The sequence below is a fragment of the Parasteatoda tepidariorum genome, chromosome 10, assembly GCF_982258835.1.
Source record: "Parasteatoda tepidariorum strain Cologne lab strain chromosome 10, Ptep-v5.0, whole genome shotgun sequence".
NCBI lineage: Eukaryota > Metazoa > Arthropoda > Arachnida > Araneae > Theridiidae > Parasteatoda > Parasteatoda tepidariorum.
Window position 1 is genome coordinate 64,770,850 of NC_141764.1, and position 27,997 is coordinate 64,798,846.

General features: G+C 28.5%; 1 protein-coding gene across 1 annotated transcript; it reads right to left on the minus strand.

Moving 5' to 3' along the window:
- Positions 1 to 1,804: 1,804 nt before the first annotated feature.
- LOC107449883 (sphingomyelin phosphodiesterase 4) lies at positions 1,805 to 27,919 on the minus strand. The gene is made up of 16 exons (XM_071184021.1): positions 27,770 to 27,919; positions 25,590 to 25,676; positions 21,984 to 22,199; positions 18,232 to 18,332; positions 17,884 to 17,944; positions 13,138 to 13,304; positions 11,796 to 12,057; positions 11,267 to 11,412; positions 10,190 to 10,280; positions 9,424 to 9,494; positions 8,519 to 8,642; positions 8,393 to 8,432; positions 7,545 to 7,693; positions 6,957 to 7,178; positions 4,122 to 4,385; positions 1,805 to 2,254 (listed from the first exon to the last, which is right to left on the minus strand). Exons 1-16 carry the CDS (start codon positions 27,827 to 27,829, stop codon positions 1,919 to 1,921), a joined length of 2,397 nt encoding a protein of 798 aa, XP_071040122.1. The 5' UTR covers positions 27,830 to 27,919; the 3' UTR covers positions 1,805 to 1,918.
- Positions 27,920 to 27,997: the final 78 nt, after the last annotated feature.

Consider the following 27,997-nt stretch of genomic DNA (forward strand, 5'->3'; position numbering starts at 1 on the left):
AACTAAACACATATGTTATAGAACATATTTCAAATTTTATTTTTAAACCTTAACTATGCATTTTAATGACTATTATGCACATAACAAACAATGGTTAGATGTGTACTTATTTTGATAAAAAAAACTATTCACATAAAAATATTTCAACTGCTGATTTTAAATTCTAACCAAAAAGTATTGTCACACTTCTTGTTACCTTTTTTAAGTGTGACATCATTTATTGACGACATCCCTGATGAGTGTTACACATGATTATGCCTGTATATTTTAAACGTGGAATGGTTATTTTGTTTGTCAACACATCTTCGAATCAAATTTCACAAATTATTCCAGCGATTCTGGAAATAATATCAAGAAGAAAAAAAAACACCTTTTGAACATCAGTGTATTAGTTGGAGAATTCTTATTAGTATCCTTGCTTTTATAAATTTTTAGTAAGGATATATCTATATTAAGAGCTAAGGTTACAGAATACTCTTCGTATAGTTTTTGAAATATATTTAAAATTATTAATACATAATTTTAATATTTGAATTTTAAGTAGACTAAAAAGGAGAAAAGGCCACATTACTTTTGAAAGACGCGAGATGAGATACAGTTTATTACAAACAGAAGTGCTCAATGCTTTAGGTATATCAAAATATATAAATATTTTTTTATATTCATTCATTTTAAAAAAAATACTTAATTATTATTTATTTTGTGTCTGTCAATTTGCCTATGTCAGAAAACAATAGAAATTTTAATTGGTAATAAAAGGGAGACAAATTTTAATTTCAACAATTAGGAAACAATCATAAACTGCATTGCCATCGGGCAGGGAACTCCAGTTGAAATTTAGAGTACTCTAGCTAGTCTGAAAGTAAATTGTATCAAGATAAATTCTGCTTGTAAATGTAAAAGAATGATTCAACTTGATTTGTCATCCAGCACAAATTTCTATTCAAAATTAGAATGATTTAGCTTTACTCAAAAAGGGGTCAGAATCTTGAATAACGATAAATTCCTTTTGGCCATAATATCCAGATAAATACTGCTAGTAATTACTAAGAAATAATTTAAATTTTGCATTGTTTTCAGGCACAGAACTTTCATAGGAATTTGAGTGCTCTAGCTAGTAGAACAGGGGTTTGATTGCAAAATCCTATCTTCCCACAGACTAAAAGGAAGTAAATAAATTAAAAACGGTGTTGAAGTTTGTTTTATAAATTTTAGAGATGATGACTGTCTATTTTTATTGAAAAATAGATATAAAAGAATAACTTTTACCATGTCAAGTAACAAATATCAATATCATAGCTGCCAACAAGGATTGGAAAAAATACAGTAGATTTTACGAAATAATAAAAATTTGATAACTGTTGCATAATATACCAAATATTCTACACACAAGGAATTTTATCGTCATTAAAAAATAAATTTATTACCCTAATAGACTATAAATGGCTTGCAATAATTTCCATTTATGATTACTCATTTTGAATAGTAATAGACATTTAATTCATTAAGAAAAGGAAGTTTTGAATAAAAATAAGCCAAAAATTTTAGAACCAAAAAATAAAACTTATTACAATTCATTGTGTATTTAGTAATACCTATTTTAACATTTAAACAAACAATAAAATGGGTAAAAATTGTTTTGAATAAAAAAGAAAAATTTTTTTGGGGGGGGGGGGAGAATTTACTCAATTTCAGAAATTTTTTTAAACCAGTAGACCAGGAGAAACTCGCAAAACCCTGTAGTTTAGAGGAAAATCCAGTGGCAACTATGAAATATAAATGAAATAAATTCAAAAAGCAAAACTCAATAAAAAATATATATTTATTGTAAGACATACAGTAATATTTACAGTTTCAAAAAGTAATTTAAAAGGAATACACATATTTTATACACAGTTACAAACTCCACTCATAGGAATCAATCATCTTTTGGATGTACTTCAACTGGATAGAATAAAGCACTCAAAAAGAGTAACACAAATAATAGGAGCGTAAAAACAAATATCCCGAAGATGGGACTTGATGACAAAAAATAGTTCAGGAATAGAAAGATAAATATATAAGCTAGTAACTGTTTGTGAGATAGGAAACGTAGGCATACACGGGGTGGGAGATGCACCGGATAGCTTGAGACAGACATCATATCCTTTGATTTGATGACATTAATGTATGTTACGGGAGCAGCTACGAGTCGGCGGCACATTTTTCCAACCAGGGTATTTTTGAAATAGAGTTGTTCGATTTCTGAACCATACTATAAAGGGAAAAAAAAAAATTTAAATATATCTTACAAAATAATACTAAATAAAAATCATAATAGATACATATTAGGAGTTCTAATAAATAAAATAAAAATAATAAAATTCAAATACATAATATAAAAAAATCAGAAATAAATAAAAATAAAAATCATAATACAAACCTGCAGAAAAAAAGCATTAAACTGATAAAAAGGAAAATTCATACCTGCCAACATTGGAGAAATAAAATAACGAGATTTTACAAAAGACATTTTTTAGGGTCTGAGTAAAGTTTTGATACATCATGCATAAGTCAAAAAGAGAAATTTAAAATTGGAAATAATATAAGAACTTACATTTAGTGAAGTAAAAAATATGTATATAAATCTTAATCTAAAGATTTTTTTTAACCAATTATAATTACTTAAACTATTTCATTTTATAACTGTCGTAGAACAGCTGACCCAATTTTTTGGGTTTATGACTACTAAGGTTCAACTCCGTAGCCTTGTAAATTTGAACCCAGTTCAGAAGACTAGGAAACTCCTGGATCAAGTATTGGGCTAAATTTGCCTTCATGGAGGACTTTTTGATGGAATTAACCCGCATTTGCGTTACATGGAGAGGAAAACCTCCCAAGATTAGCCTGACAGCAAGGGGACTCTAACCCATGATCCATCCACCACTAAGGATATTTTACGTCAGCACGGTGATCGGTTCAAGCTGGAAGAGGAATTCGTATTGACCAGCCACCTCTGGGATTCAAACCCGGGTCAGGTTTGAGGCCCTACGACAGTGATTATGGAGAACTCCGGATTTTATCGGACAGCCGCAGTGCCCTGCAACATCTTAGTAGCTGGTCCACTGCAAGCGATGAAACTAGTATATCTAGTATAAGATTTCTCAGCACCATGACATACATCTCCACTGGATTCCATCACATGTTAATATTGGTGGCAACGAGAGAGCAGATAGATTGGCCAAAGAGGGCAGTGAGGATATGCCTACTAGGTCATCACTTACTTACCAGGAACTTTACTCAAATGAAAAATATAGACAAAAATCAATCTGGCAAACTTCACCTATGCACCAATGGTACACCGCAACATCTCCTGGCACTCTGTTGGGCATCAATTGCGATTGAAGCTCCTAGACTGCCTTCGCCAGATTCTTAACTGGTCACCTAAAATGTCTAACATTCGAACGTGGCACAAAAATTTACCCGACTTGTAAAAAATGCTGTATCCAACCAGCCTCACCGAAGCATATACTTATTGTGTCGGACTGTCCACGGCGGACTTAATTTCCGATCCCCTTCTTGTCATCGACTTTCTGGCTGTCAACAACTTTTTGGAGTTGATCTGACTAATGTCAGATCTATGAGGGTCACCTTACTGAAAGGCAAATGCTCTATCCCTTAAGCCACCACAGCTACTTAAACTATTAATACTCAACATACTGTAGCACTGGCAATAGCACTATCTATTGAGGAATAAGAGAAGTATTTTTGCCATCAGCGAATATTTTAATCGCAAATTTATTTATTTTTAAATTTCTTCAACATATATGGAAAAAATTTGTGAATATATGGGTAAACAGGAGGTAGTCGTAAAATACAGGAGTTTTCGTTAAAAAACAGGAGATGAGTCAGGTATGAAAATTGTATAAGATATAATTTTGTACACAAAAAAAAAAAAACTGAAGTTTATTTTTCTAAACACTGTAGAGTGTTCCCTGGATTTAATTATTGGAAACTAAACATACTAGAAGCAGTAAGTTCAATATGCACAAAATGCAAAAACTTGAAGAAAAAAAACTAACAAACTCAGGATGAAATAGAAAATAATATTAATTTAAATATTATTAAATTAAAATCTTCACCTTTTCATTTATTTGCTGTGAGATTTCATTTAGAACTTTAACAAGGAATCCAACTTCATAAGTCCTTACAGGTTGCAAATCTGGATTATCATGATATTCAACATCTTGTTTTTTGTTTTGATTTAGCACCAGCATTCTGTTGATTGCTTTTAAGTTTGAAAACTTTTCACTTGTGTCACCACTGTTATTCAAACGCGATTGTTGATCAGAGGTTGAGAGGGAGAGGTTTCCTAGCGATGCATTATTTTGTTGAGGAGGTACAACCTATAAAGAGATTTTTTTACTTATTATACACAAATCATCAAGATATACACAATTTTTTTTAACTTTATCAGAGTAATTAAATAGAAACGAGAATTTATTATTTCTTAATATTTTTTTTATTTATTTAAAAATGAATCCAATTAAATTCAATACAACAATTTAAATGCCTGTTTTAGGACTTTACGTAATTGTATTCAAAGCATGCATTGAAATAATGTTTTCTTTTTATATAATATGTGCTTAATTTTACTTAGAATATATAATAATATTTGGTGATAAAACGTACTTCTGCAATTTCATTTGGTTTACTATCTACAAATCTATAAACTTTTGATCATATCCACTGTCAAGCAACAAGTAAGAAAATAGGCATAGAAAATATTTTTTAGAATAAAATAAAGCAACTCAGTTCAAATTATTCTATTGTGGTTTTCTTTAGTATATAAAAAATGAAATAAAAAAAGCAATAGCTAGTTCATAAAAAGATAAAGTTATCTTTAAATAAATATTTTAAAGAAATAAGAAAACATTCTAAATAGTGATCCACCCAGGAACTTGTCAGATATTCATTACCCGGTTACCACCCGGTAACTGGTTTCCTGTACGCAGCCTATTGATCATGTATTTAAATCATGTAATATTCATTTATGTTCGCTACAACCATATTCAGAATAATAGTAACCTTGAATTATTTATATATGTAGTTTTGGAAATTCACATATTTCAGTTTCTTAATAGTCAAGCTGAAATAACTGTTTAGATTCAGCGTATTTTACTTTTATGCAGAATTTTAATTCAAGGACCTTGATAAAATGTACATTTTCCAGACTGAGAAACATGTTTGTTACGGAGAAGTGTCTGTTAAAAAGGAAATTCAGAGAAAAAAAATTAAGAAATTCACTCAAGAAAATTCAGAAATCTAATGCAAAAAACTATTTTAACAAAATAAGTTAAATGTAAAGATAATTATAGATAAATGTGATATATGAATGTATAACTCTTATATTGTATTTTGCTTTCAGCAGATAAAAAAAAATGCATTAATTTTTTTTATTATTTTGGTTTGTGGGATTCACGCTTCATGAAAGTATGTTAGACAACAGTTGCAAACAGAACCTAGATATTTTCTTTAACAAAACACATTATTTTAATGCTATTTGAACATTGCTGAAGATTTTATTCCCTAGTAAATAAAAGCACATGCTAAAACCGAGATAGTTTTTTTTTTTTAAATCAAAAATTGATAAACTTTTTGGAGGTAGTTTTTATTTATTTATAACTCAACCCACAGGTGGTCTAGCAGGAGGGTAAGATTGGGAGAATGCTTCTCCCCAATACACTATTTCCCTATCTAATAACAAAAAAAAATCAGTTTTGCTATGTGGAGAAGACTGCGGGTTAAAATACAACTTTTTATGTGCAGATCCGTCAGTGGGTTAACTCACTTGGAAACTTTTTTTATATTTTCAGTATAAATTGATTTATGTTTAATATAAAAGGTAGCACGCATAAGTAAAATCGGCTATCAGTATTTTTTAACTAAGTTTTTACCAGACAGCATGTTCTTACATATTATAGATCAATAAATTAAAAATAAATAGAACAAATTGGATGGCCCACGTGATTCGAATGAGTGATGACAATACAATAAAAAAGATACTGCTTTGTAGACCCACTGGAACAAGAAAGCAGGAAGGCTGCGGTTAAGATGGTCTGATTTGGCGAAGTCCGATTTTCTTGCAATTAATGAAAAGAATCAGAGATCAAAGATAAATCAGAGGTTGTTATGGAGACAGAGGGAGAAAGGCATTGGCCCACATTGGGCTGTCTGGCCAAATATGATGATGAAGAAACTCAATTTTCAACAAGTTTTGTTAAAGTTCTCCAACCATACAGTATACTATTGGAAGTTTACAAGTTTTTCCCCTCCCTGTAATGCAAATAAGCATTAGTTTCATAGATAAAGTTTTTCAGGAAAGCAAATGTGCTCCTTGTTTGAAGCGTGATTTAGGAATTACGATATCTTTTGGGTGTTAAAAAATTACTGGGATAGGGAGAGCGAATCATAACATTAAGCGCAGCTAAACCGTGACGTTATTTTGTAATTCAACATTGATATAAAATTTCTCACCAAGTAATGTAAAGCCTAAGAGGTCGTACTAAGGTAGATCTCATCGCACATAACAGGGGTAATTGTGACTCAAAGTGACATTAATTTTTTATTCAATATTGGAATGAGATAAAATTTCTCACCAAGTAATGTAAAGCCTAAGAGGTTGCACTAAGGTAGATCTCATTGCACATAACTGGGGTAATTGTGACACAAAGTTAAAAACCCTGAAAATTTTACATGTGTAAAATCAATATTAAGATAACAGTACACAGTTCACATGGGGCGCCATTTGGCAATATAAAAAGAAACCCTTGTAGTATCAAATTATACTACAAATATAGAAATATAATATGGCCAAATCCAAAAAAAAAAAAAAAAAAAAAAAAAAAGTGGATAAGTACACGTAATAATATTCAATAAAATTTCTAAGAAATTGAGAGATATAATGTCAGACTAACCTCTGAAAAAAAGTTGCAGAGTTGTTTAGAAGACATATCTAAATAGGTAGAGACTTTTTGCAATTCTGATGGGCTATTATCATCAGAATTGATTTCATCGTTGGAGACATCAAACAGGCTAGCAAATTTAGAGAAGAAGCTTTTGTTGACAATACTTTGAGAGAGATTTTCGGTGCTCGACTTTTGACGAGCAGCAGCAATGGACGATACCAGTTGCGAAACCTGTAAAAAGTTTTGAAATTAATGCATGAAATAGTTTTTAAATCAACAATTTGCAGAAAAACCAATATTTAAATTGCCTTTGGACAAATCACAGTTAGAGAGAACAATTTTATGTTATTAATAGCAATTAATGTTGAAAATATCACTCCGTATGTTGCACTCATTGATAATATGGATAAGTTTCTAATGCACAATTCTTCAGTAAAAACACAAATAGAACATATTTGTGACATTTATGGGCCCCTAAGCTTGGATTTCTCCAGTTTTACGATAAATCAGGAACTAGAGGCACATTTTAAAGCAATTGACAATAGAGAAGCAATAAACTGAATTTCAAAATAAAATAACAATTAAATCAATAAGTACCAAAACAAAGACTGGCTCACTAAAAAGAGGTAAATAGTTAGAGCCAGTCATTTCTATCTCAGACATCCTTTGATAAAACAGCTTTTCAGATGATCTTAAGAATCCAGGCATTCCAACATTTGCAGGCTTTGAAACACACACTTTTTCAGCTAGATCAATAAACAAGATTTATTTAATGAGTTATGAAATTAGTTTAAAGTTAAAACTAAGCATACTCTGTACTAAATAGAGATTTTAGATGAACGTCATGTATTAAGATCACTCAACACAAATTAATGAGCTAATCTAAATAATTAAATTTTTGAGTAAAAAAAAAAAACATATAATAAGCTGATTGAATTTACAATAGTTTTCACATTCTGGATATTGCAGTATGAAACAACTAATAAACTAGTTATTTCAACAGAAACAAGATAAAAAAGTCTAACATAAAAAGAATTTGAATCTTTTTTTATTTAATTCTTAGAATAGTTTAATATTAAAAAAAAAAGTTTGACAAACATTTTAAAATACATTATATTTTATTCATTAATTCTATGTCAGTACAAAATTTCTTCAAAATTTTAACGCATAGAAAAAAAGAAGCAATTTTTTAAAACTTATAACAAATCAGTACTATCAATAGAGTAAATTCTATTCACTAAATACAGTGTTAGTCCATAACTAACAAGAAATTATTTATCCCTTGAATCTCTAATTATTAATTATTCTATTATTTGGAGAAAAAAAAAACATACTTGTCAGCAAAATAGTTTAATATTTGGCCAAATGGTTTAAAAATATAGAATTTAAACTGAATACCTATTTCTAATTAAAATCAAGCATTTAATTTATTGAATGATTCAAACCTTGTGTGATCATTTGTCTCAGCTCTCTCGTACAAAGGACCTAAAAAAGTAACCAAGTAAATTAAAAGCTAGAAATTCAAGTAATACTTGTAATAAAACTTAATAATATTAATAGGAATGACTAACTTTTGTCAGTCTGTACAGCATGTAAGCATTTTTAGGACAGCTTAAATCCATTCTAAGAAACCTTCTTAGAATCTGAACAAAAATGGTGGTGTAAAACAGAATATTCTCAGTTAAGAATTTCTGCCTAAATAATCAGAGAAAAGGAAATTAAACTTTTAATACAAATAATATCACATATTCAAGAGTAAAAGTTATGTTACTCTTTCAATTTAAATTTTGTCTTCATTGCAACAAGTAATATTCACTGTTATTTCTAAATTTAGTTCATAGAACATTTTGTATTCTTTGCACAAGTGTAATTCTTTCCTCTTTATAAGTTTCCAAACAAATTTATTTCGCCAAATTTAAGATAGCATAGAAGACTATTAAAGGTATTCACTTGTTTGATTTTCATATTTCAAGAAGATCCTATACTCAAGAAACAAGTAAAATGTAGGTAATCTAACGGCTTTGCAATAAATAAAAATAAATATAGAATATATGCAAGCAATTTATTAAAAAATAAAAGCAATGCAGGAAAAACTTTATATGATTTAATTGTTAATGTTATTCAGTTTTTATTATTCTATTAATTATTAATATTCTATTAATTATTGATATATACAGATAAAAAAAATTCAATTTTGTAAGCAATATGATGATATATAAACAACAGAAAGTGTTACATAATTTTTGAACAGTAATATTAAATAAAAACTAAAAAACTAAAAAAAAAGAAAAGAAAAAAAAAAAAGCACATTTTAGTTAGGATATAAAATTTACACAAGAAAAAAACATTTATCTTATAAAATAAAAATAAATATGCAACGACTTTACATACAAATAATACAAGCATAAGAAAGATTATTGATTGTGATGTAGCAAATACAAAAACAATGGATTCCAAAATAATTGTAATACATTACCATGTAGAAGGCTCCAAATCACACTGAATATATCTCCATGGCTGAATGTAGCTTAAATAAGTTTCAAGTGGCTGCAAATATATATTTTATTAAAAGAATAAGATATATTATAAATACAATTTATATAAAATATAAAGATCATAAAATTATGTATAGTTTATTGCAATTAATATCAGTAAGAAAAATAATCCTTAGAAGGTCTACCTACTTTAAAAAAAAAAAATTACTATTTCTAATTTTTATTAGAAAATCCTTTGTATATTTCAAAGTATACTCAAATAAAAGTGTAGTGACCACTTTTTATTTAAAATACATATATATTCATTTAGAGGACATTAGATTTCATAAAGCAACTAATTTTATAAACTGGCATATCTAAAATTAGTAAACAAATTTCACTGTTATACTTTGCAAATACACTCAGAGCTAAATCAATTAATACATTTATATTTTATCTTATCTGTTTTAATTTACATTTGGCATTTTGATTTAATATGAGTTAAATTTTTTTCTTTCTTCACTTTGGATACCGTTCGTAAATAACGTCATATTGGGAGGAGTTTTTTTTTTAAATTGTGACAAAGGGTAGGGACAGGGTATTAAGAAGTATGACATGACACATTTTGGCTAAAGTACAAACATTTATAATCGACATATTACATATATTATGAAATTAGTTCTTATATTTTTTCCCCACAAATATTCTTCAGCAAAACAAGCATTTTCTCGAAGTATGCATTTTATAATATTGAAATAAATTACATACCACCCTAAAAGATGCATCCAATGGCCAGTGATCAAATACAGTCTTCAAGAAGCTATAAATTTCTTTTTGTATCAAACTTGTCATCCCAAGGCTGTTAAAGATAAATTAGAAACATATTATTTAACACTAAAAAGACTGAAACTTAGTGTATACCTATATAGCCCAAAAGTAGTCAAAATGACTGTGGATTGTGAAAGAATAAATAAGGTGTAAAGAAATTTGTTTAAAATTAATTTTTAATACGTTTTTATATAATTCACAGTTATATGACTAGTTATTAGTAAATATTAACAATTAAAAAAATTATATCTTGCACAAAAAGTCTAAAAAATTATGTCATTATATACATCATTGTTTTTCTAATTGAAATTAAAAAGCAGTCAAAATGACTTCCTTGGGTGTTAATATAAAGGATTTTTTGGTTCAGAGAACAAAACAGTGAAAAACCAATTAAAACACTATTTTCTAACATTTTATTATTTTTTTTATAACAGTCGTTGAACAGCCGACCTATTTTATGGGTTTATGACTACTTATGTTCAACTCCATTCCTGGGTCAGTACCCCCAGAGGTATGATTTGCTATGGGAACATGGAGGACTTTGAGGCTCGACAGATTTAACGTGCACCAGTCACCATTTACTGCAAGGAGAGTCTTTGATTGGCGGGGATTGAACCCACGGTCGCTTGGGCATGGGCCCAGTGCGCTACCAACCAAGCTATCCTGGCTTACATTTTAGCAATTAATACATGACGTCATGTTGAATGCAAATTTTTATTTGGTGGAATTTTAAATTTGATTCCTCATTAATAATATTTTCCTCGCCAAACAAACACACAGTCAATGTATGAATTTCGAACAATAGAGAAATACTAGAGTCGAGGCAATAGTATAGATATAGAGAAATACTAGAGTCAAAAATTCCTCAAGTCATAATAAATTTTTTCAAATAACTTCTTTGTTACAGGTAATGAACACCTACGGTTGATAGTTTTGAATTTTGTTCAGTTTTAAATTTTCAGCTCAAATTATAAAAGCAAATGTAATTTTATAATTGACAAAAAATCATATCAGTACCTTTTTAATCGACCTAAGCTGTCTATCATGATCTGACCATGTCCAGTAGTTTGATTAGGAGAAAGCGTACTATTAAAAAAGAAGTGCAAGTGTTTTACGAGGATTCGTACCATCCACACGTGATAATGAGTTGGAATGAAGGTTTTCTAAAAAATCAAAGAAAATGCTTAGTTATTTGAATTAGAAAGAAATAACCAACAACTATGATAGTTCTTCACAAAAAAAAAAAAAAAAAAGATAATAATCATTTACAAACAAGCAAAATAATAAAATGAAGTTTTCATGCCAAATAAGAAATATATCAATGCACAATATGATAAAAAAGCTCTGCTTTAGTCAGAATTGCAAACAGAACAATGGTATGTAAAACAGCACATAAATTGGAAAAAATTTCCTGTCTGTTAAAAAAATCTACATTACACAAGTAGTTTAAATTAGATATTTTTTTGAAATATTTTATGGTGGTATTTTTGGCAAGAAAGACATTAATTATTATAAAATATTTTGCATAATTTTGGTAATGATTTACCGGAATCAAATCATGGATATTTTGCTGATGATGATCAGTGGAATTTTGATTGAGAAGCATTTCTTTTAAAACTAGGATGAAAGTTTCAGATCTCCAGCTCTCTGAAGCAGATGTTCCAAAACCACTCGAAGAATCAGATCCAGGTGATGTAACCATCATTACAATATCTTTTTTTAACAAGCTCGGTTTAGGTGTTGCCGGTCCTAGGAAATCTCGATTATTCGCATTGAAAGAATGACGGCTTTCGGGAGAAGCATGAGAGCTGCAAACATTTACAAAAAAGAATCTTCAAGTTAAACTGTGCAACAAAGGACAATTAATTGAGCTAATAAAATCTAATCAGACTTAGAAATTACCAATTAGTTATTCATTCTAGCATTATTGTCATTTAGTGCTAAATTATTAATGCACAAGGGGCATTAAACTCAGTTTTAACAATTATTATTTAATAAATAATTCAAAGTACTAAAGTTATAATCTCCCATTACTAAATAACAGGAAAAAACTTGAAATTTTTTTAAAAATCAGAAATAAGATTAAATTAATGCATAGAAGACAATAAACTGACAGAGTAATTAGTTCTAACAATTTCTATTTAGATAAATAACTTAGAGAATATTAATTATAATTATTTTTTTGTTCAATTACAGGAAAAATTCTGACTTTTCTACAAAAAATAATGCATAAATATTGCATAACTAGTAAATTATAAAATTGTTGCAAGCAAAATAATGTTTTTTTCTTCAATATTATCTTTAAATAAAGCATGCCAGAATAAGTTTCGGGTAGCACATCTTTATACAGTTACCAAAACAATTTTAAAAAATTGAAAAGTTTGCGAAAGCAACCAAACAACTAATAATAATAATAATAATAATATATATATATATATATATGAATGCAAAAAGAAAAAATAAACACTAAGAAAATTAAGAAAAACAATAAGTTTTATTTACTGCGCATAAGCTATAAGTAAATAGAACTCATAAAATAAGTTCAAAATGTAGAGAAAACATGGAAAAAAATTACAGAACAATGAAAAAAAGAGGGAAAAAAATAATAATAATAAAAAAATATATCAAGAAAGCAGGAAAAAAATCCAAGAAAAAAGGAAAATTTTTTTTAATAAAAATCTGGAAAATAAAAGATATAATATTTTCATCAGCTGACACGATTATATCTTTTATTTTCCGGATTTTTATAAAATTTTTTCTCCGGTTTCTTGTTTTTTATTTTTATTACTTTTCTTTCCCCTCCTTTTTCACTGTTCTGTAATTTTCTCCATGTTTTCTCTACATTTCGAACTTATATATATAGATAAAATAATGTAACATAGTTTTACCTTCCAAAGTTAGAAGATAGAGATGAAGTTAAAATCGGAGAGTGCTGAGCATTTTGAGCTTGAAACAAGGGAACAGTTCTATTTTCTGTTGGCAAAAAATAGGCTAAATAATCTTCAAGAATGTGGGCATATAATGTATCCTGCTGATTAACTGTACTAGTGATATTCTAGGGGAAAAAATAGATTAAAATAAATTACAAACATAAAACATTAGATTTTATTTCATAAAAATTTAACAAAGAAATCATAGATATATATATATATACAGTCAAACCCCGTTAACACGAAATCGTCGGGACCACCGAAATTTTTCGTGTTAACCGAATTTCGTGTTAACCGTTTAGGTAGTGGCGGCCTCTAGTCAACAATTATTGAACTACTAAACAATTACTTATATATTACAGTTCTTAAAAGTTACTAATGAAGACATATTGCAAATTTAAGTGAATTTAACATAAAATTAAAAATACTAAAAACAATAAACATTTAAAAATAACTTGAAATTTGGAGAAGAAATAATGAAGTGAATTGAACGCCAAATTACGAATTTATTTATCCGTTACGGAATCAAGGTTGAAAAAAGTCAGTTATTGACTTCTGTTTTAATTTCTTAAGATAACACTTATTAATAAAGTCATTTATATGTTCTAAGTTATCTAATGCATCCATAGCATTTTCTTGTTGCATGAGGAAACGATTAATTACTTTCATTGCACATGTCGCCTCATTTAAAGTAACTGGATTTTCTTGTTCAATATCGGACTCTTCATCAGTTGTATCCATGTCGACATCATCATTTTTCGCCGATAGTTCAGCGATTATGTCTTGATCGGTGGTTATATCCGATGTTAGCAAATCTTCGTCTATAGTGGTGTAGTCTTTGAACAAAGGGGCTGATAGAATCCCGCGTTTTTCCGCTTCTTCGATCAAATTAGTCAACGTTTCTGGTTCTGCTTCACTTATTTCTTGAAGATTCATTTCTTTTCCATCTGTGAACCCACCGCACTTGAAACTGTTTATAATTGTTTCAGAAGAAACATTGTTCCAAGCACATTTTAAGTATCTCATTGCGTCTAATAGATTTACAGAAAATGTAATTTTATTATCAAAGCAATGGATCATCTTGCGTACCATTTCTTTTCTGTATTGCACCTTCAAGCTATGAATGATACCTTGATCGCACGGCTGAAGTTTTGCTGTGGTGTTAGGAGGTAAAAAAACACATTTAATCGCTTTTAGTCCGTGAATATCATTATGAGCACTACAATTGTCAAGCATCAAACAAATATTTCTTTTTTCCCGAAATAGTTTCCTGTCCAAGTCTGTTAACCATTTCTTAAAAAGCATTTTATTCATCCAGGCTTTCTTATTTGAAGCATATACAACGGGTAAAGTTTTTAAGTTCTTAAAACAACGTGGGTTCGCTGATTTACCTACGACAAACAAGGGCAATTTTTCGGTCCCATCCATATTACAAGCGACCAAAACAGTAATTCTCTCTTTAGAGCATTTTCCGCCGGAGCATTTTTCTCCTTTAATGCTCAATGTACGGGAGGGCAATGCTTTGAAAAAGAGTCCCGTTTCATCAGCATTGAAAATGTCACGTGGCGCGTAATTTTTCCTAAGAGCAGGCCACTTTTCAGACAAAAATGATTCCACAGTCTCCTTATCTACAGTTGCTTCTTCGCCACAGATTTTATGACACACAATTCCATGACGCTTTTTGAATCGTGTTAACCAACCGTTTGAAGATGCGAAATTTGTCACGCCGAGAGCATCCGCAAAAACTTTTGCTTTTTCTTGCAATACATGACCCGTTAAAGGCAGATTCTGACTCCTTGCTTCACGCACCCATCGCAAAAGCGCTACTTCGATCTCCTCATTTCCCCCTGTTCTCATTCGCTTTCTAGCTGGCTCAAATTGATTGATAGCATATGCGACTTCAATTTTTTCACGATTTTTTATAATCGTAGATAGCGTGCTGTTGGGAATTCCATATTTCGTCGCGATCTCTGTTTTCTTTAATATTCCATCACAAACTTCATTCAAAATTTTTTGTTTAGTCTCTAAGGACAAGGATTGCTGTTTTCGACTCATTTTTACGAAATTTCAAGGGCAACTGACAGTCGGACTCTACCACGATCATGTGTGCTTATGCACCTTTCCACCCCCTTCCACGCACGTGCAAAGAACATTCCGAAACAGAATAGCAGCAACCAATCAAAAGAGATAATTATGGAAGGACGGGACCTCGATTCGAGGGTAGGAGTAGAAATTTCAAAACACTAATTCCAAACTCTTGTAAAAGAAGAAATTTTGACTTGGAGTGAAAAAAATTCTTTTCGTCTTAAGCGGTATTTTGCGATTTGGGTTTCGCGTTAAAAGAATTAATTAACACTATTCTTCAGACTCGATCGACGGGACTAACAATTATTTCGCGTTAAGCGAAATTTCGTGGTAAGCGATTTCGCGTTAACGGGGTTTGACTGTATTTAATTAATACAAAATAATACTTGACCAAAATGAACAACTTATTACGAATCATTTTTAAAATATTTATATTTCTGACTCTAAGAACGTGTGATGGTCAGTTGTACGAATAGAACAAGATTTATTTTGTGAAATAATTAAAAATATTTTAAAGGAAAAAGTTCATTGTATTTAAGAATTTTTGACACATCCATAGATTTGGCAGTCGATTGTCGATAATTCATAGATTCAGCAGTTGATAAAAGTCACATTAAAATGTGATTTTGAACATGTTCAACCTTAAATATCTACAATTGCTATTTTAAGTTTCTGGAATGAGCGTTAATGACCACATGAAAAAATAAATAACAGTAAATCATAAAAAATTAAAGAAAAGCAATAAGGGTAAGAGATGCATTGACAACTTAGCAAAACAAAAGAAATACCGAAGTCTTAGCGAAATTATTATATGAATTCTTTCATAGATTCTTTGTGCATGATTTGATGAGCAACATAATGATTCTATTTTCATTTGAATAAATGAGTTAAGTGAATAAATTAATTGAAGTTGAATTTCGAATATTGCCTTCACATAAAATCATCTACAAACAAAGTAAAATAATTTTTTTTTTTTAAATTGAAAAGATTCAGTAATGCATCGGTTGGGAAAAAGAGTCAAATAATTTCACACAGTGTCTGTTGAGATAAAACAACAACACTATTGGATAACTTTCATAAGAATCCCTACACCTGCCTGTGAAATGAAAACTTGTTATTCTTTTAATTTATTATTAAATTTATAATTCTCATGGATGTTTCCCAAATCGTTGCTAATAGCCCATTGTGCAGCTAAATGAATTACCTACTTAATATTCCTAGAACTACAAAAATGAGGGTAATCACATTTAACTTCCAAGGTCTTCAATTGAAAGATGCCTTTTCCAATAAAGTTTTTACAATTAGTTTAAAGGTAAATGTATTACAAAAATATGTAAAAATTTTACATGACATTTAAAGATAAAAAGGAAATATTTTAAGATAACCAGATTGACAATTAAAAAATAATCGGAAACATTCTAACCAACTTTATATAAAGCCTTTGCCTTGTGATATTTTGTCAGGGTGAGATTATGTTGCACTGTATTTCAATTACAAGGGATTTTGTTCCACACTATTTTAATCAGATACCTTATAGTTACTCTTTTTTCTCTCTCGGTGGGTTGGAGAAATATAATACTATATGATATCAAGTTTTTATAGCAGGAAACCATCACTCAAGTCTTGTTAGGCAAAGACTATTTTCATCTTGCCAACTAAGAAGCACTTAGATTTGGTATTGGCAGTAAAAAATAAAGAGGAAATGTTTTAACGTGATAAAGCCCTTATCAGTGATACGTTTTACAGGTGACATTTTTTAACATATATGACCAGGCGATATATTTAGCACATTTGTGCTTTTACTCTTTTAAACATACAACATCTATCTATCACTATATATATATAAGTTAAAAATGATGAAAATAAAAATACAAAAAAGATTTACTAAAAAAGAAAAAGAATCAGAAATTAAAATTTTTTCAAAAACATCCATTAAGAAAAAATCAGAAACAAAATAATAATAAAATGTCAACAAAATAACAATAAATGAAAATTTGTTTAATTGTTTTTCTTTTTTAATAATTTTTTAAAATTTTTCCATGTTTTCTCTATATATTCTTCTACATTTTTAACTTATTTTACGAGTTTTATATATTTGCAGCCTATGAAACACAAGTTCTATATATTGAAGTAAATAAAACTTCATTCATTTCCCTTTGAATTCCTTATATTTTTTTAGTCTTTATTATGTTATACATGTATTTTAATTTAAAAAAAAATTAAATGCATCGATTTTAATTTAATTTAGCGTTTGGACTACAAAAATAAGTTACGTGATAAAAAGACTGAGGTGTTATTGATATTGTGCCTCCAAAAAGTCATTTCACAGCACTGACTGATATTCCTATTGATGGAACGCTTAATGTGCATAATATCTTAAATTGCTTTAGAAGTATTACAATATATTTTACAACTATTGCTAAGCAGAGTTTATATGAATCTATGCTACAGTGAGTTTGTATAGGGCAAGATAAATATGGAACCAAAGTTAGATAAAAGCAGCTAGTTTACAGTACAAATAAAAAATTTTTTTTTTCATAGTTAAAAATAAAATACACTATTGAAATGTAACATCTAAGAGATAATAACAATAGATATAATAATAAAAAGATTACTAACCTTCAAAACAGGATTAACAATATAATAGCAAAAATGAAAGAAATAAAATTCCAAGCTATTTGAAGACAGTTAAGAATCACAAAACAAGCTTATAAAATTCAACAAAATAACTAATAGCAAGTTTTAGTCTAATGAATATGAAGTTATGTAAGAAAAGCTTAAAAAAATTATTTTTAAAGAAATAATTCAAACTAACAAAAGCATGTTTCTTGGGAATTGAAATATTACATTTATATTTGCTGTTCAAGTCATCATATTTTCTAAATTTCAATTAAATAAGAATAAACTTTTACACTGAAATGAACTTTTGATTATCACATTTAATCTATTCATTTAGAAAGGATATTTAACTGCAGAGAGGATGAATATATGTTCTGACCAGAAATTTGTAATTTGTTGACATATAAACCTGGAACTTTACCCTCCTGCAGCATTAGCTGACTAGGTACCTGCAGAAAAAGATTATATAAATTAAAAATTTGCAAAAACAAAATTATGTTACAGATGAAATGTGATAAACTATAATACAATAATTTGTAAGTAATAATGAGCTTTCCGATCGTTCTCTTATACTTGTAGATACCATTTTTGATGCACTAAACTTTAGGTGGGAAACATTTTTACATAAAACACATAATAAAAAATATTTTTTCATACATAAACTGTAGGCAGGAAATAAGTTTTATAAGTATAGGGTGAATATAATTGAACTTGAACTTTCAAAATACTGGTAAACAATAATAATAAAAACATTGGGCAGAATGACATGTTATTTCATCTGAGTATTCTGGAAGCTAAACAAAGAGAATTTGTTTTTAAAAAGAAACAAATAATTCACAAGTTATTTGATGATGGCACTTAACTTGTTTGTCACGTCTCTAACATTTGTTCAAATAGCAATATGCTTAATGAAGAACTACTTTACCTTTAAGTTATCACTGTTGATCATTGACTCTTAACTATTGAAAATTAATCATACAATCTAATAAACTTTCAAGTTGAAATTTTAATACTGACAACAAAGCTCTTACAACTTTTTGTTGCCCTAAAATAAAAGAATGTTCACTTTTTGATATATTAGATGCTTGATGCAAAGAGTGAGATACTTCATCAATTATTTAACAATATACATACACATTTTTGTGTTTCATATAATATAGTCAAAGACAGTATTATGTTTTAACTTTTGGTGCAAATTTCAAACAAAGTGATGATTTTAATAATATATACAATGAAGCCTCTTGGGAGTGACCCCTTTCAGTTCCACAGTAAAATAGTTGCTGATGGAGGTTGGTTGTTCTTAAAGGCCCTGTGGCAGAATTTTTGTAAGTTTTCTGTGACAATTTTCTCTAGTATCTTTCTGAGAGACATTTTTAATAGTAGCAAATATATACATTACTAATTTAAAGTAACAGAAGGGCTTTCTGTTTGCAAAAGAAGCCTTCATGTATAGAACAGAACAGTACAAATTTGTTTTTAACAATAAATGTAAGATTTTGTTTTAAATCTAAAAGAATATATATTCTAATATTATTGGCAATATTCTCCTGTTTTAAAGAATATTTGCAGAGTTAATTTTTCTTAAATGTTTGCTATTTGAAAATTACTTTTTATAATATCAATCTGAAATTCTAGGTAAAGCCAATCATTGCGGAATTTTTTTATTCGCAAAAGAAAGTAGGAAAAAAAATCAAGAGCGCTTTCCCCCCCCCCCTCCGATAGATATTTTTTGAATATAATTCTGCAGAAAGGAGCAAAAATGTTCTGCAGGAAAAAAAATATTTCGTAAATTCTGCAGATAAAAAAACCCAAACTTCTTCGCTTCCGAAATAAAAAATCTTTCTGCAGGAACTCTGTATTGTTCTGCGGCAATGTCGCCACGAAGCTTAGAGGTTGCTTCCATTGACTTCAAATTTGTTATTGAAGGTACATGTTTTTTCGCAAACAATTTCAATTTTAGCCAGTGTCACTTTCTTGGTGCGGAAATGCAACTTCTGTTGGGGTCACGAAAAGACGTATTTATGAATGAAATTTAGTGTCAACAAAAATTATTCCAATTGATAGAATTATGCATAAAAGCAAATTTACCAATCATGAATGATAAAGTTATTTTAAAATTAATAAACAATTATGTTTTTTGTTTAAGCTTGCATTTAATAGTCTACCATAAAAATTAGTTGGCTTTAAAATATGAGAAGAGGTTTGTTTGTTTGAGATGCTTATTTTTTCAAAAATAACTTTTTTTTTCTAATTTAACTTTCAACTCTAGAAGTAAATAATTGATAGCATCTTTTTTAGTGCACGCTGTAACATGACATGAGGTTGTTTCGTCAAAAAGTCACTCTAAATAAGAGTTTCACACAAATATTTTGAATACATTTTATTCTACTTATTTGTTTCGATACTTTTTAAAGTTTCTTTATTTGACTTTTTCTACATTGAGTTAAGATGTTTGTAGGGTCGCTTGGGAGAGATTTTAATGGTCTCTCCTAAAGGTTTTCTTCAACACTAAGTCTATGGAAATTTGTTTGTGCCCCCAAAAAGTGGTCGTAAATAGAGGTGGTCGCTACATCAGGGGTGATTGTGAGCCCAAGTCAAAATTCCGGAAAATTTCTTGAGTTCTTGAAAAAAACAACATTTTTCTTGGGAAAAAAAACTGTTAAAATTGAAAAAAATTTAAACAAGATTTTTTTTCCTTTTTCTCAATATTTCTTAGTTTACTTAAAATATATTTAAAATTTTACACATACCTATACCATTTATACGTACCTATAATGACCGGGAGAAGTAATTAAAATTTACAAATATGTCTTTCTTTCTTAAGTTTATGATTATAACAACTATATACTGATAAAAAAAAATGAATATTAATCATTAATATAAGCTTATAAAGTATCTCTCTTGCTCTCCCTTACAAACAAATAAAATAAAACTGCGTTTTTAAGTCCACATTTGAAAATTTGATTCCGGAAACTTCTGCGATCAATGATCTTTTGAAACATCTGGACCTTCGATCTCCGGAAACTCCGGAAATCCGGATTTTTTCCGGAGCACAATCAGCCCTGCTACATGCATGTTATCTCCTACATTTTAGATTTTCAAATCCATGACTCCAATTTTTCTCTACTTAACGAAGTTACTATTTTCTCTGACAAAAATACAACAATAAATTTAAAAAAGCATTACAACAACATTAATTGAAATGACAGGTAGAACCAAAACTGTTATATTCTGCATTTTCATATTTAGAGATTTTAAATTTAAAAAACAGAGTAAAGAAAGGGTTGAAGCAATAAAATAGCTGAAAAAAATACAAAAGCAAATAAAAAAAAGTTCTGCAGAATTATATTCTAAAGATACTTTTCTGGCTTGTTTTAGCTAGAATTTCAAATTGTTAAAATAAAATAAGAAACAATAAAAAAAAATTCGGAAATCAGAGTAGTTTAAAAGATAATTCGATCTAGAAATGATGTTCTTTCTTTCATCTTTTTTTTAAAAAACAGCATAATTTTTAAAGAGCATGATAAAAACATTTTATGTTTCAATAAAATATGACTGTGAGTGGGGATTTTGTTACAAATTCAGATATTCGGAACACCATGAAATTGGAGGAGGGGGGAGATGACATTTTAAAATTAGATTTATTGGCGACCTAAATCCATGTCTTTCCGTGATTTAAAAAAAAAAGAAGTTAAAATCATGAAATTTCATGAAAATTTTTGTTCAATACCTAAATTCATGACTTTCCAGGTGCGCAGATACCCTGTACATATAGATGGTTTTTTGAGAGGTTTCACTGTATTAATAATATAAATGATAAGACTTAGTATATGTAAAAATTAATAAAACAGTAAAACAATAATTTTAAAACAATAAAATGACTAAAATCATGTAATAAATAAATACAATCAAGATTTTGATTTAAACTATTGACACTTTGCCACGAGAATAAACAACAAATAAAAACTACATTAATAATCATAACAATATGGTATCTAGATGTAAGGTTATTATTGATTAAAATAAAAACCATTTGACAGGCAAAAAAAATTATATCATTTTTATTTTACAATTCAAAAAAATAAATAAATTTCGCTTACAGGTAGCCAAGAGAAAGGAAATTCAAATTTAGGTGATACATCTTCCGTAAATTTATAAACTAGTTTTAGAATTGGTCCATCAGGAGCCAATAGTTTTCTCAGACTGTCAAAATCCCTAGATTGAGTGTTTTTATCCAGTTTGAGAAAGCCCCAATCAATACCGGAACGTACTCCAAATATGTTTTCGATCACACCAGGAAATATATACTGCACTTCCTGTAAAAATATGGAGTTGTACACAAAACAAAATGTTACAGAATATGTCATTAGGAGATTAAGAACAAAAATATATATTTCTAACTACTTATCAAATTCTGCACATAAAAAAAACAATAATAAAGCAAATATTATTTACTGCAGAATCAGATAACTAATTGCAGAAAAATATATAAAATATAAAAGTAAAATTAATAAAAATGATAATGTATAAAAAATCTTTTCCTATTATAGCATATTTCAAAATGTATCAATTTTAAATTGTATGAATATTTTAAGTAAGATTCAATGAAAGGATATAACTCCTTTTTCAACCAGCAAAAATTAGTTCTTTCTGATATTGCATTAATATACGAGGTTTTTAATTTAATGGTGGCAACTTAACCTTAAAACTCACAGAAGGGTGGGCATGTGCAAATAGGATATGGGAGCGGTGAGGTGGCGCTGTTGTCGATATGTAGAGTGCTAAATTCAGTCGATCTGCTTAGAAGGGCAGTTGTTGTGTGGCGCTAAAGTGAGGAGTTTCGTTTCCATCGCTCTAAAGCATGTTTTCAAAAGGCTTAGTGACGAAAAAGACGAGATGCTTGAACCCATCGTGTTACTGTCCAATACGGTAAAGCATTTGCGCCACAAGCTTCCACTAATCCTCGATAGCATCCTGCTGCATTTTTGCCACGGGCAACCTCGATTTTAAGCGACGACCGCTGATCACCTTTTGAAAAAACATGCTTTAGAGCGATGGAAACTAAACTCCTCACTTTAACGCCACACAACAACTACCCTTCTAAGCAGATCGACTGTTTTTTGCACTCTACACATCGACAACAGCTCCACTTCACCGTTCCCATATCATATTTGCGCATGCCCGCCCTTCTGTGAGTTTCAAGGTTAAGTTGCCACTATTTAATTTACAACCCTCGTAGATAAAGATAAATACATCAATACAATAGTGTGAGGAGCACCAAAAAATTAGACTGATTCTTTAATACAATTTAATCATTTAATGAAGGAAAAAAAAAACCTCATAATTTTTTTTAAATGAAATGCAAAAAAGCCATGTAAAAGGAAAAGAGAGAAAGACGTCATGTACTTCTTGCTTAATTACAAAATGTGAAATGAAAGGACAATAGAAGGTAGTGGGATAAATATTTTAAGGTGTGTTCATAAAGTTAAGAATTGATCTGACTGGCTCTTTACCTTGAATTTGCCTGAAAATGGATATGTTCAAAGTAATAAAATATTAAACTGGATAACAAAAATTATAATTAGGTAGTAAAAGGTTGCACTTTAAATAGAGCTTCTTAATTCAATTGCTTTTATAGAAATTATTGACATTTAATAAACAATATTTTTTATTTAATTGAATGTTGTAGGTAGTTATAAAATTTCAAACTATCTACACAAAATCTTGGATTTGATCATGACAATTAATCTAGTGCTTTTAAATAAATTATTTTTGTATTCAATTTCTTAATTATTTTTAATAATTTTAAGATTCAATCAATTCAATGATTTCACATAGAATTTAACTACTGTTAGAAAATTTTTATTTTTTGAAAAATAGGTCCATTTTTTTTTACAAAGATATTATTAAAAGTTCTTTTGAATTTATTAATCTGACAAAAAATAATAAACTAGAAACATAAGAATTCTATGCAATCAGTCTATTAATATTAAACTTAAAATTATTCCACTAATCGTAAATGTCAATACTGTAGAATCCCCCCCCCTTTTTAATACTTAAATCCAAAAAAATTAAAATTATCATTCTGCATTAATGTGCGACAATATTAATTTCTCAGAGTAAGTAACATTTAAAAAAAATTTTTATAATTGCGAAAATTATAAAATAACTAAATCATCAATAAATTGAAACATACAACAATAGAAACATAAGAATTCTATGCAATCAGTCTATTAATATTAAACTTAAAATTATTCCACTAATCGTAAATGTCAATACTGTAGAATCCCCCCCCCCCTTTTTAATACTTAAATCCAAAAAAATTAAAATTATCATTCTGCATTAATGTGCGACAATATTAATTTCTCAGAGTAAGTAACATTTAAAAAAAATTTTTATAATTGCGAAAATTATAAAATAACTAAATCATCAATAAATTGATGCTCCTTTTACTATTCTATTGATATATTTTTTTTTCCATTACATAAATGTAACCAAATGTACTATATAAATGTATTATGCAAATATAACATTAATGTAATATCAGAAAACAGTAATTGTTCAGATATAATCATGTGGGCAGATAACGAGATTATATCTTTTCATATCAAAGTTTTCTAAATTTTAACTTTTTTTAAATTTATCTTTTTTTTAAAAAAATAATTTTTTTTGATGCTTTCCTGTGATTATCTTATACTAAGGGTTCTATGCACCCTGAAGCTCATGCACAGTAAACTGAATTATTCTTTTCAAATTTATCTCTTCTTTCATTTTTTTATTGTTTATGTTATATATAAAGAATTACACTAGATTATTCATTGATATGAGCTTGACCTATTTCTCAGATTTTACTTGTTAGTTTTTGTACCTACATATTGTTAAACTTTTATTTTTCTGTAATCAGAGTCTTCCCTGTTGGGGTAAAAAAATTGCATCTTTATTTGTGTCATAAAATGTTTTTTTTTTTTTTGCTGATTTTTTAGAAATGTTCTCTGAATTTGTCTGCAGACAAGTTGGTTGCGTAGTAGTAATGAGAAAGATCTGGTATTGATAATGAGAGATTAAAGTTTCATCAAATTCTAATATGTTGCCAAGCAACAATCACGAATTAGATAGTTTTATGCCTGATCAGTGGATTCTTTAACAAAATTTTTCCTAAGCATTCCAGAGTGCTCTTCTGCTTAAAGATAAATAATTATAAGCTTGAAATTTATTTTATGTATAGTTCATTTAACAAATGTGCTTTTACTTTTCTTCATTATTTCTCTTAGGTTACATTCTAATGTTGTAAGATCTTCTCGTAAATTAGGTTTTTTTTCTTCAAAATTTAACAAAACTGGCTTTTTTCTTTTTTATATTTGGTGATTTCTAAACAGAAAAAGCTGCAAAGAAGTGATCTTTTTATACTTTTTTGTGCATTAACTCAACAGTTAATTAATGCAATACAATAATTTTTCTGAAGAAAAAAAAATATTCGTGAAAAATATTAAACTTTATACAAATTTTCACTGCCAGTAGGATTTTACAGGCAATACCTCATAAAAAAAAAACCACCTAGGAGAGTTTTTATCAACCAGACTGAAAATGTAAAATAAATTTTAATTTATAAAATTACATAATAAATTTTAATCATTGATAAATTTATAATTTTACTTTAGAATTCTGGAAGATTAAACAGCGTAGTAAGAGATAGTAGTTTATTTTACCTTTAAAGGAGCATCCTGTAAAAGTTGCGTTATTTGAAAACATCTTTCAGTTAAGATAGGACTTGACAACGCAATTTGAAATTTATTCTGCAAATAAAAACAAATATTAGGACCCTAAAGGTGCAATATTATACAAAAACATCAGACATGTAATAATGAAAAACAAATTAGAAAAAACATTTCATGAAAAAAAAAAAAAAAGATATCAATACGTAAATTGGATGCCAGTACCTTAGTGAAAGAATAAAAAGGGACACAAAATAAATCTAAATTCTTACGAAAAATTATTAAATAATTTCAATTTAAATAAATAAATTTTTAGACATCAGGTAACAGAAATATCAGCTTAAAAATTAAATAGTCACTAACTAATTAGGCTATTAACTAACCCTAGCAATTTGGTAAATCTGCCAACAAAAAAAAATATTTTAAAAATTATTTATCTCTCTATATTTCAAGTTACTGATCTAAATTCAACTATTAGTTACAAACTAGAAAAAAATAAAGAAAAAATTTCATTTTAATATAATAAGTAACAATAAAAAATATCTTATTTTTCAAGTTCTGTTCAACTTAATTGCAAATGCTGTCTCAAAATTAAACGAATCCCTTGTTGGTCCGTTTCTTTATGCAGATATTACACTGAAATTTGTTGCATGCATTCAATTTTGTTTTTGTGGTGTTCATAATGCTAAAACCACTCACAGTCAACAAAAGACATCAGTACAACAGCAAAATGTACAATGTTGTACACTATAGGATACGGTGATTGCAAATCGGTCTTTTCCAAAATTGACAGTCTCGGCCAAATTATTATCCCCACATCAGGAAAACATACACACTTACAAAAAAAAAAAAAAATCCCATTTTGCACACTATAGAAAACAGTAATTGCAAATCGTTCTTTTTCTGAAAATTGACAGTCTCACCCAAATCCTTACAACAGAAACACACATAAAAAACTATTTTTTTTCCAACAATTTACCTCCTATTTTTTGAAGCAAGCTTCAGTGTTTATTTAATCAAATTAAAAGTATATATATTTATTTCCTGTTTCAAATGCAATACGTAGCTAAAATAATAATAATAAATAAAAAATTACTTAAAAGGTTTCGCATGTTGGTGAGTACAATCATGCCTTTTGTTTTACTTCTCTGCTAATCAATGAATCCTTAAATTTGATTTCTTAATATATATAAATGAAACATCAATAAAGTGAATGGTAAAAAGTTATGTTTTTTGTGAGTTTCACAAATTTTCATTTTATTTTCTGTTTCAATGCAAAAAAAAATCCTAAAATATAACAAAATTTAAGATATTTTTATCCGCATTAATAAAATTAACAGTAAAAGTAATTTGCATTTAAAAGTGTCACGAAATCTAATTTTTTTCAGGATTTAGCTGGAAGTAATGGGGCTGTATAAGCAGTGTTCATTTGAAGTTCCAGATCAATCATGAGTTATCTATGAAGTTTAGGTGATCAGTAAATAGTACTTGTCACATTGCTTTTACCATCATTTGACACGAAACTGTAGAACCTAACTTCTTTGTCCCAAAACTGCTGAAAAAATCATTCTTAATTACTCTTTTAGATCCACTTTAATTTTAAAAAATTATGTAGAATCTTATATCATTTGCGAAATGATAAATAATAATACTTCACAGCTATTTTCCAAGGATATGTTAAGTTAAACAATTAATATTTGAATGATTTTGAAAAACAAAGTGTTTCATTATAAGAAAAATTTAAATTTGTTAAGTTTAACAGTAAAGTCTGTTATAATTAAATGAAATCTTTAATATCAAAAAATCCAAAAGTAATAATTTGGCTTCCCACTTATATTACCTATTTCGTATATTTCGAAAATCAATTAATTGATTTAATTCTTTAATAACTATAAAAATGTTGGATGTACTCTTTTGGTCTGCATCCATGAGTTTATCTTCGATACAAAAGATAAAAAAAATTGACTCGATTTAAGCATGTAATAGAACAAAAGTAAAATATAAACAGAAAAATTCAGTGATAATAAGAAAAGAGCAAGAAAACATAAGCTTTGTTTTTCAACTTCGTCATGAATTCATGTTACCATAAAGTATTAGCAAACAATAGGAACAACTACAATGTGATAAAATAATTTATTGATCATTAAGTATATAAACTGGAATGAATAACTAACATGAAAGGGTTGAAATGTTGGAGTATTTCCGAAATTTGCAGAAATTGTCGAACCCGCCATGACATTTATTTTAAAAATATAAACAAACGCATGTTGCCATTGCCAGTTTCAGTGATAGAAAGCAAGGATGAAATTTCCATGGAGGAACCATTTTCACTGTATATGGTTCACGCATGTCTTCCGCATTCACGAATCACACTCATATCGGTTCTTGATCCAAGGGACTGC

Bases quoted from the DNA above. Each gene is read 5' to 3' on its own strand.
- LOC107449883 (XM_071184021.1), bottom strand. From the start codon at position 27,829: ATGGCGGGTTCGACAATTTCTGCAAATTTCGGAAATACTCCAACATTT. The intron at 9,495-10,189 runs GTATGTAATTTA...ATATATTTGCAG, and splicing joins TGGATGCATCTTTTAGGGTG to CCACTTGAAACTTATTTAAG. The intron at 2,255-4,121 runs GTGAAGATTTTA...TTCCCTTTATAG, and splicing joins CACAGCAAATAAATGAAAAG to TATGGTTCAGAAATCGAACA.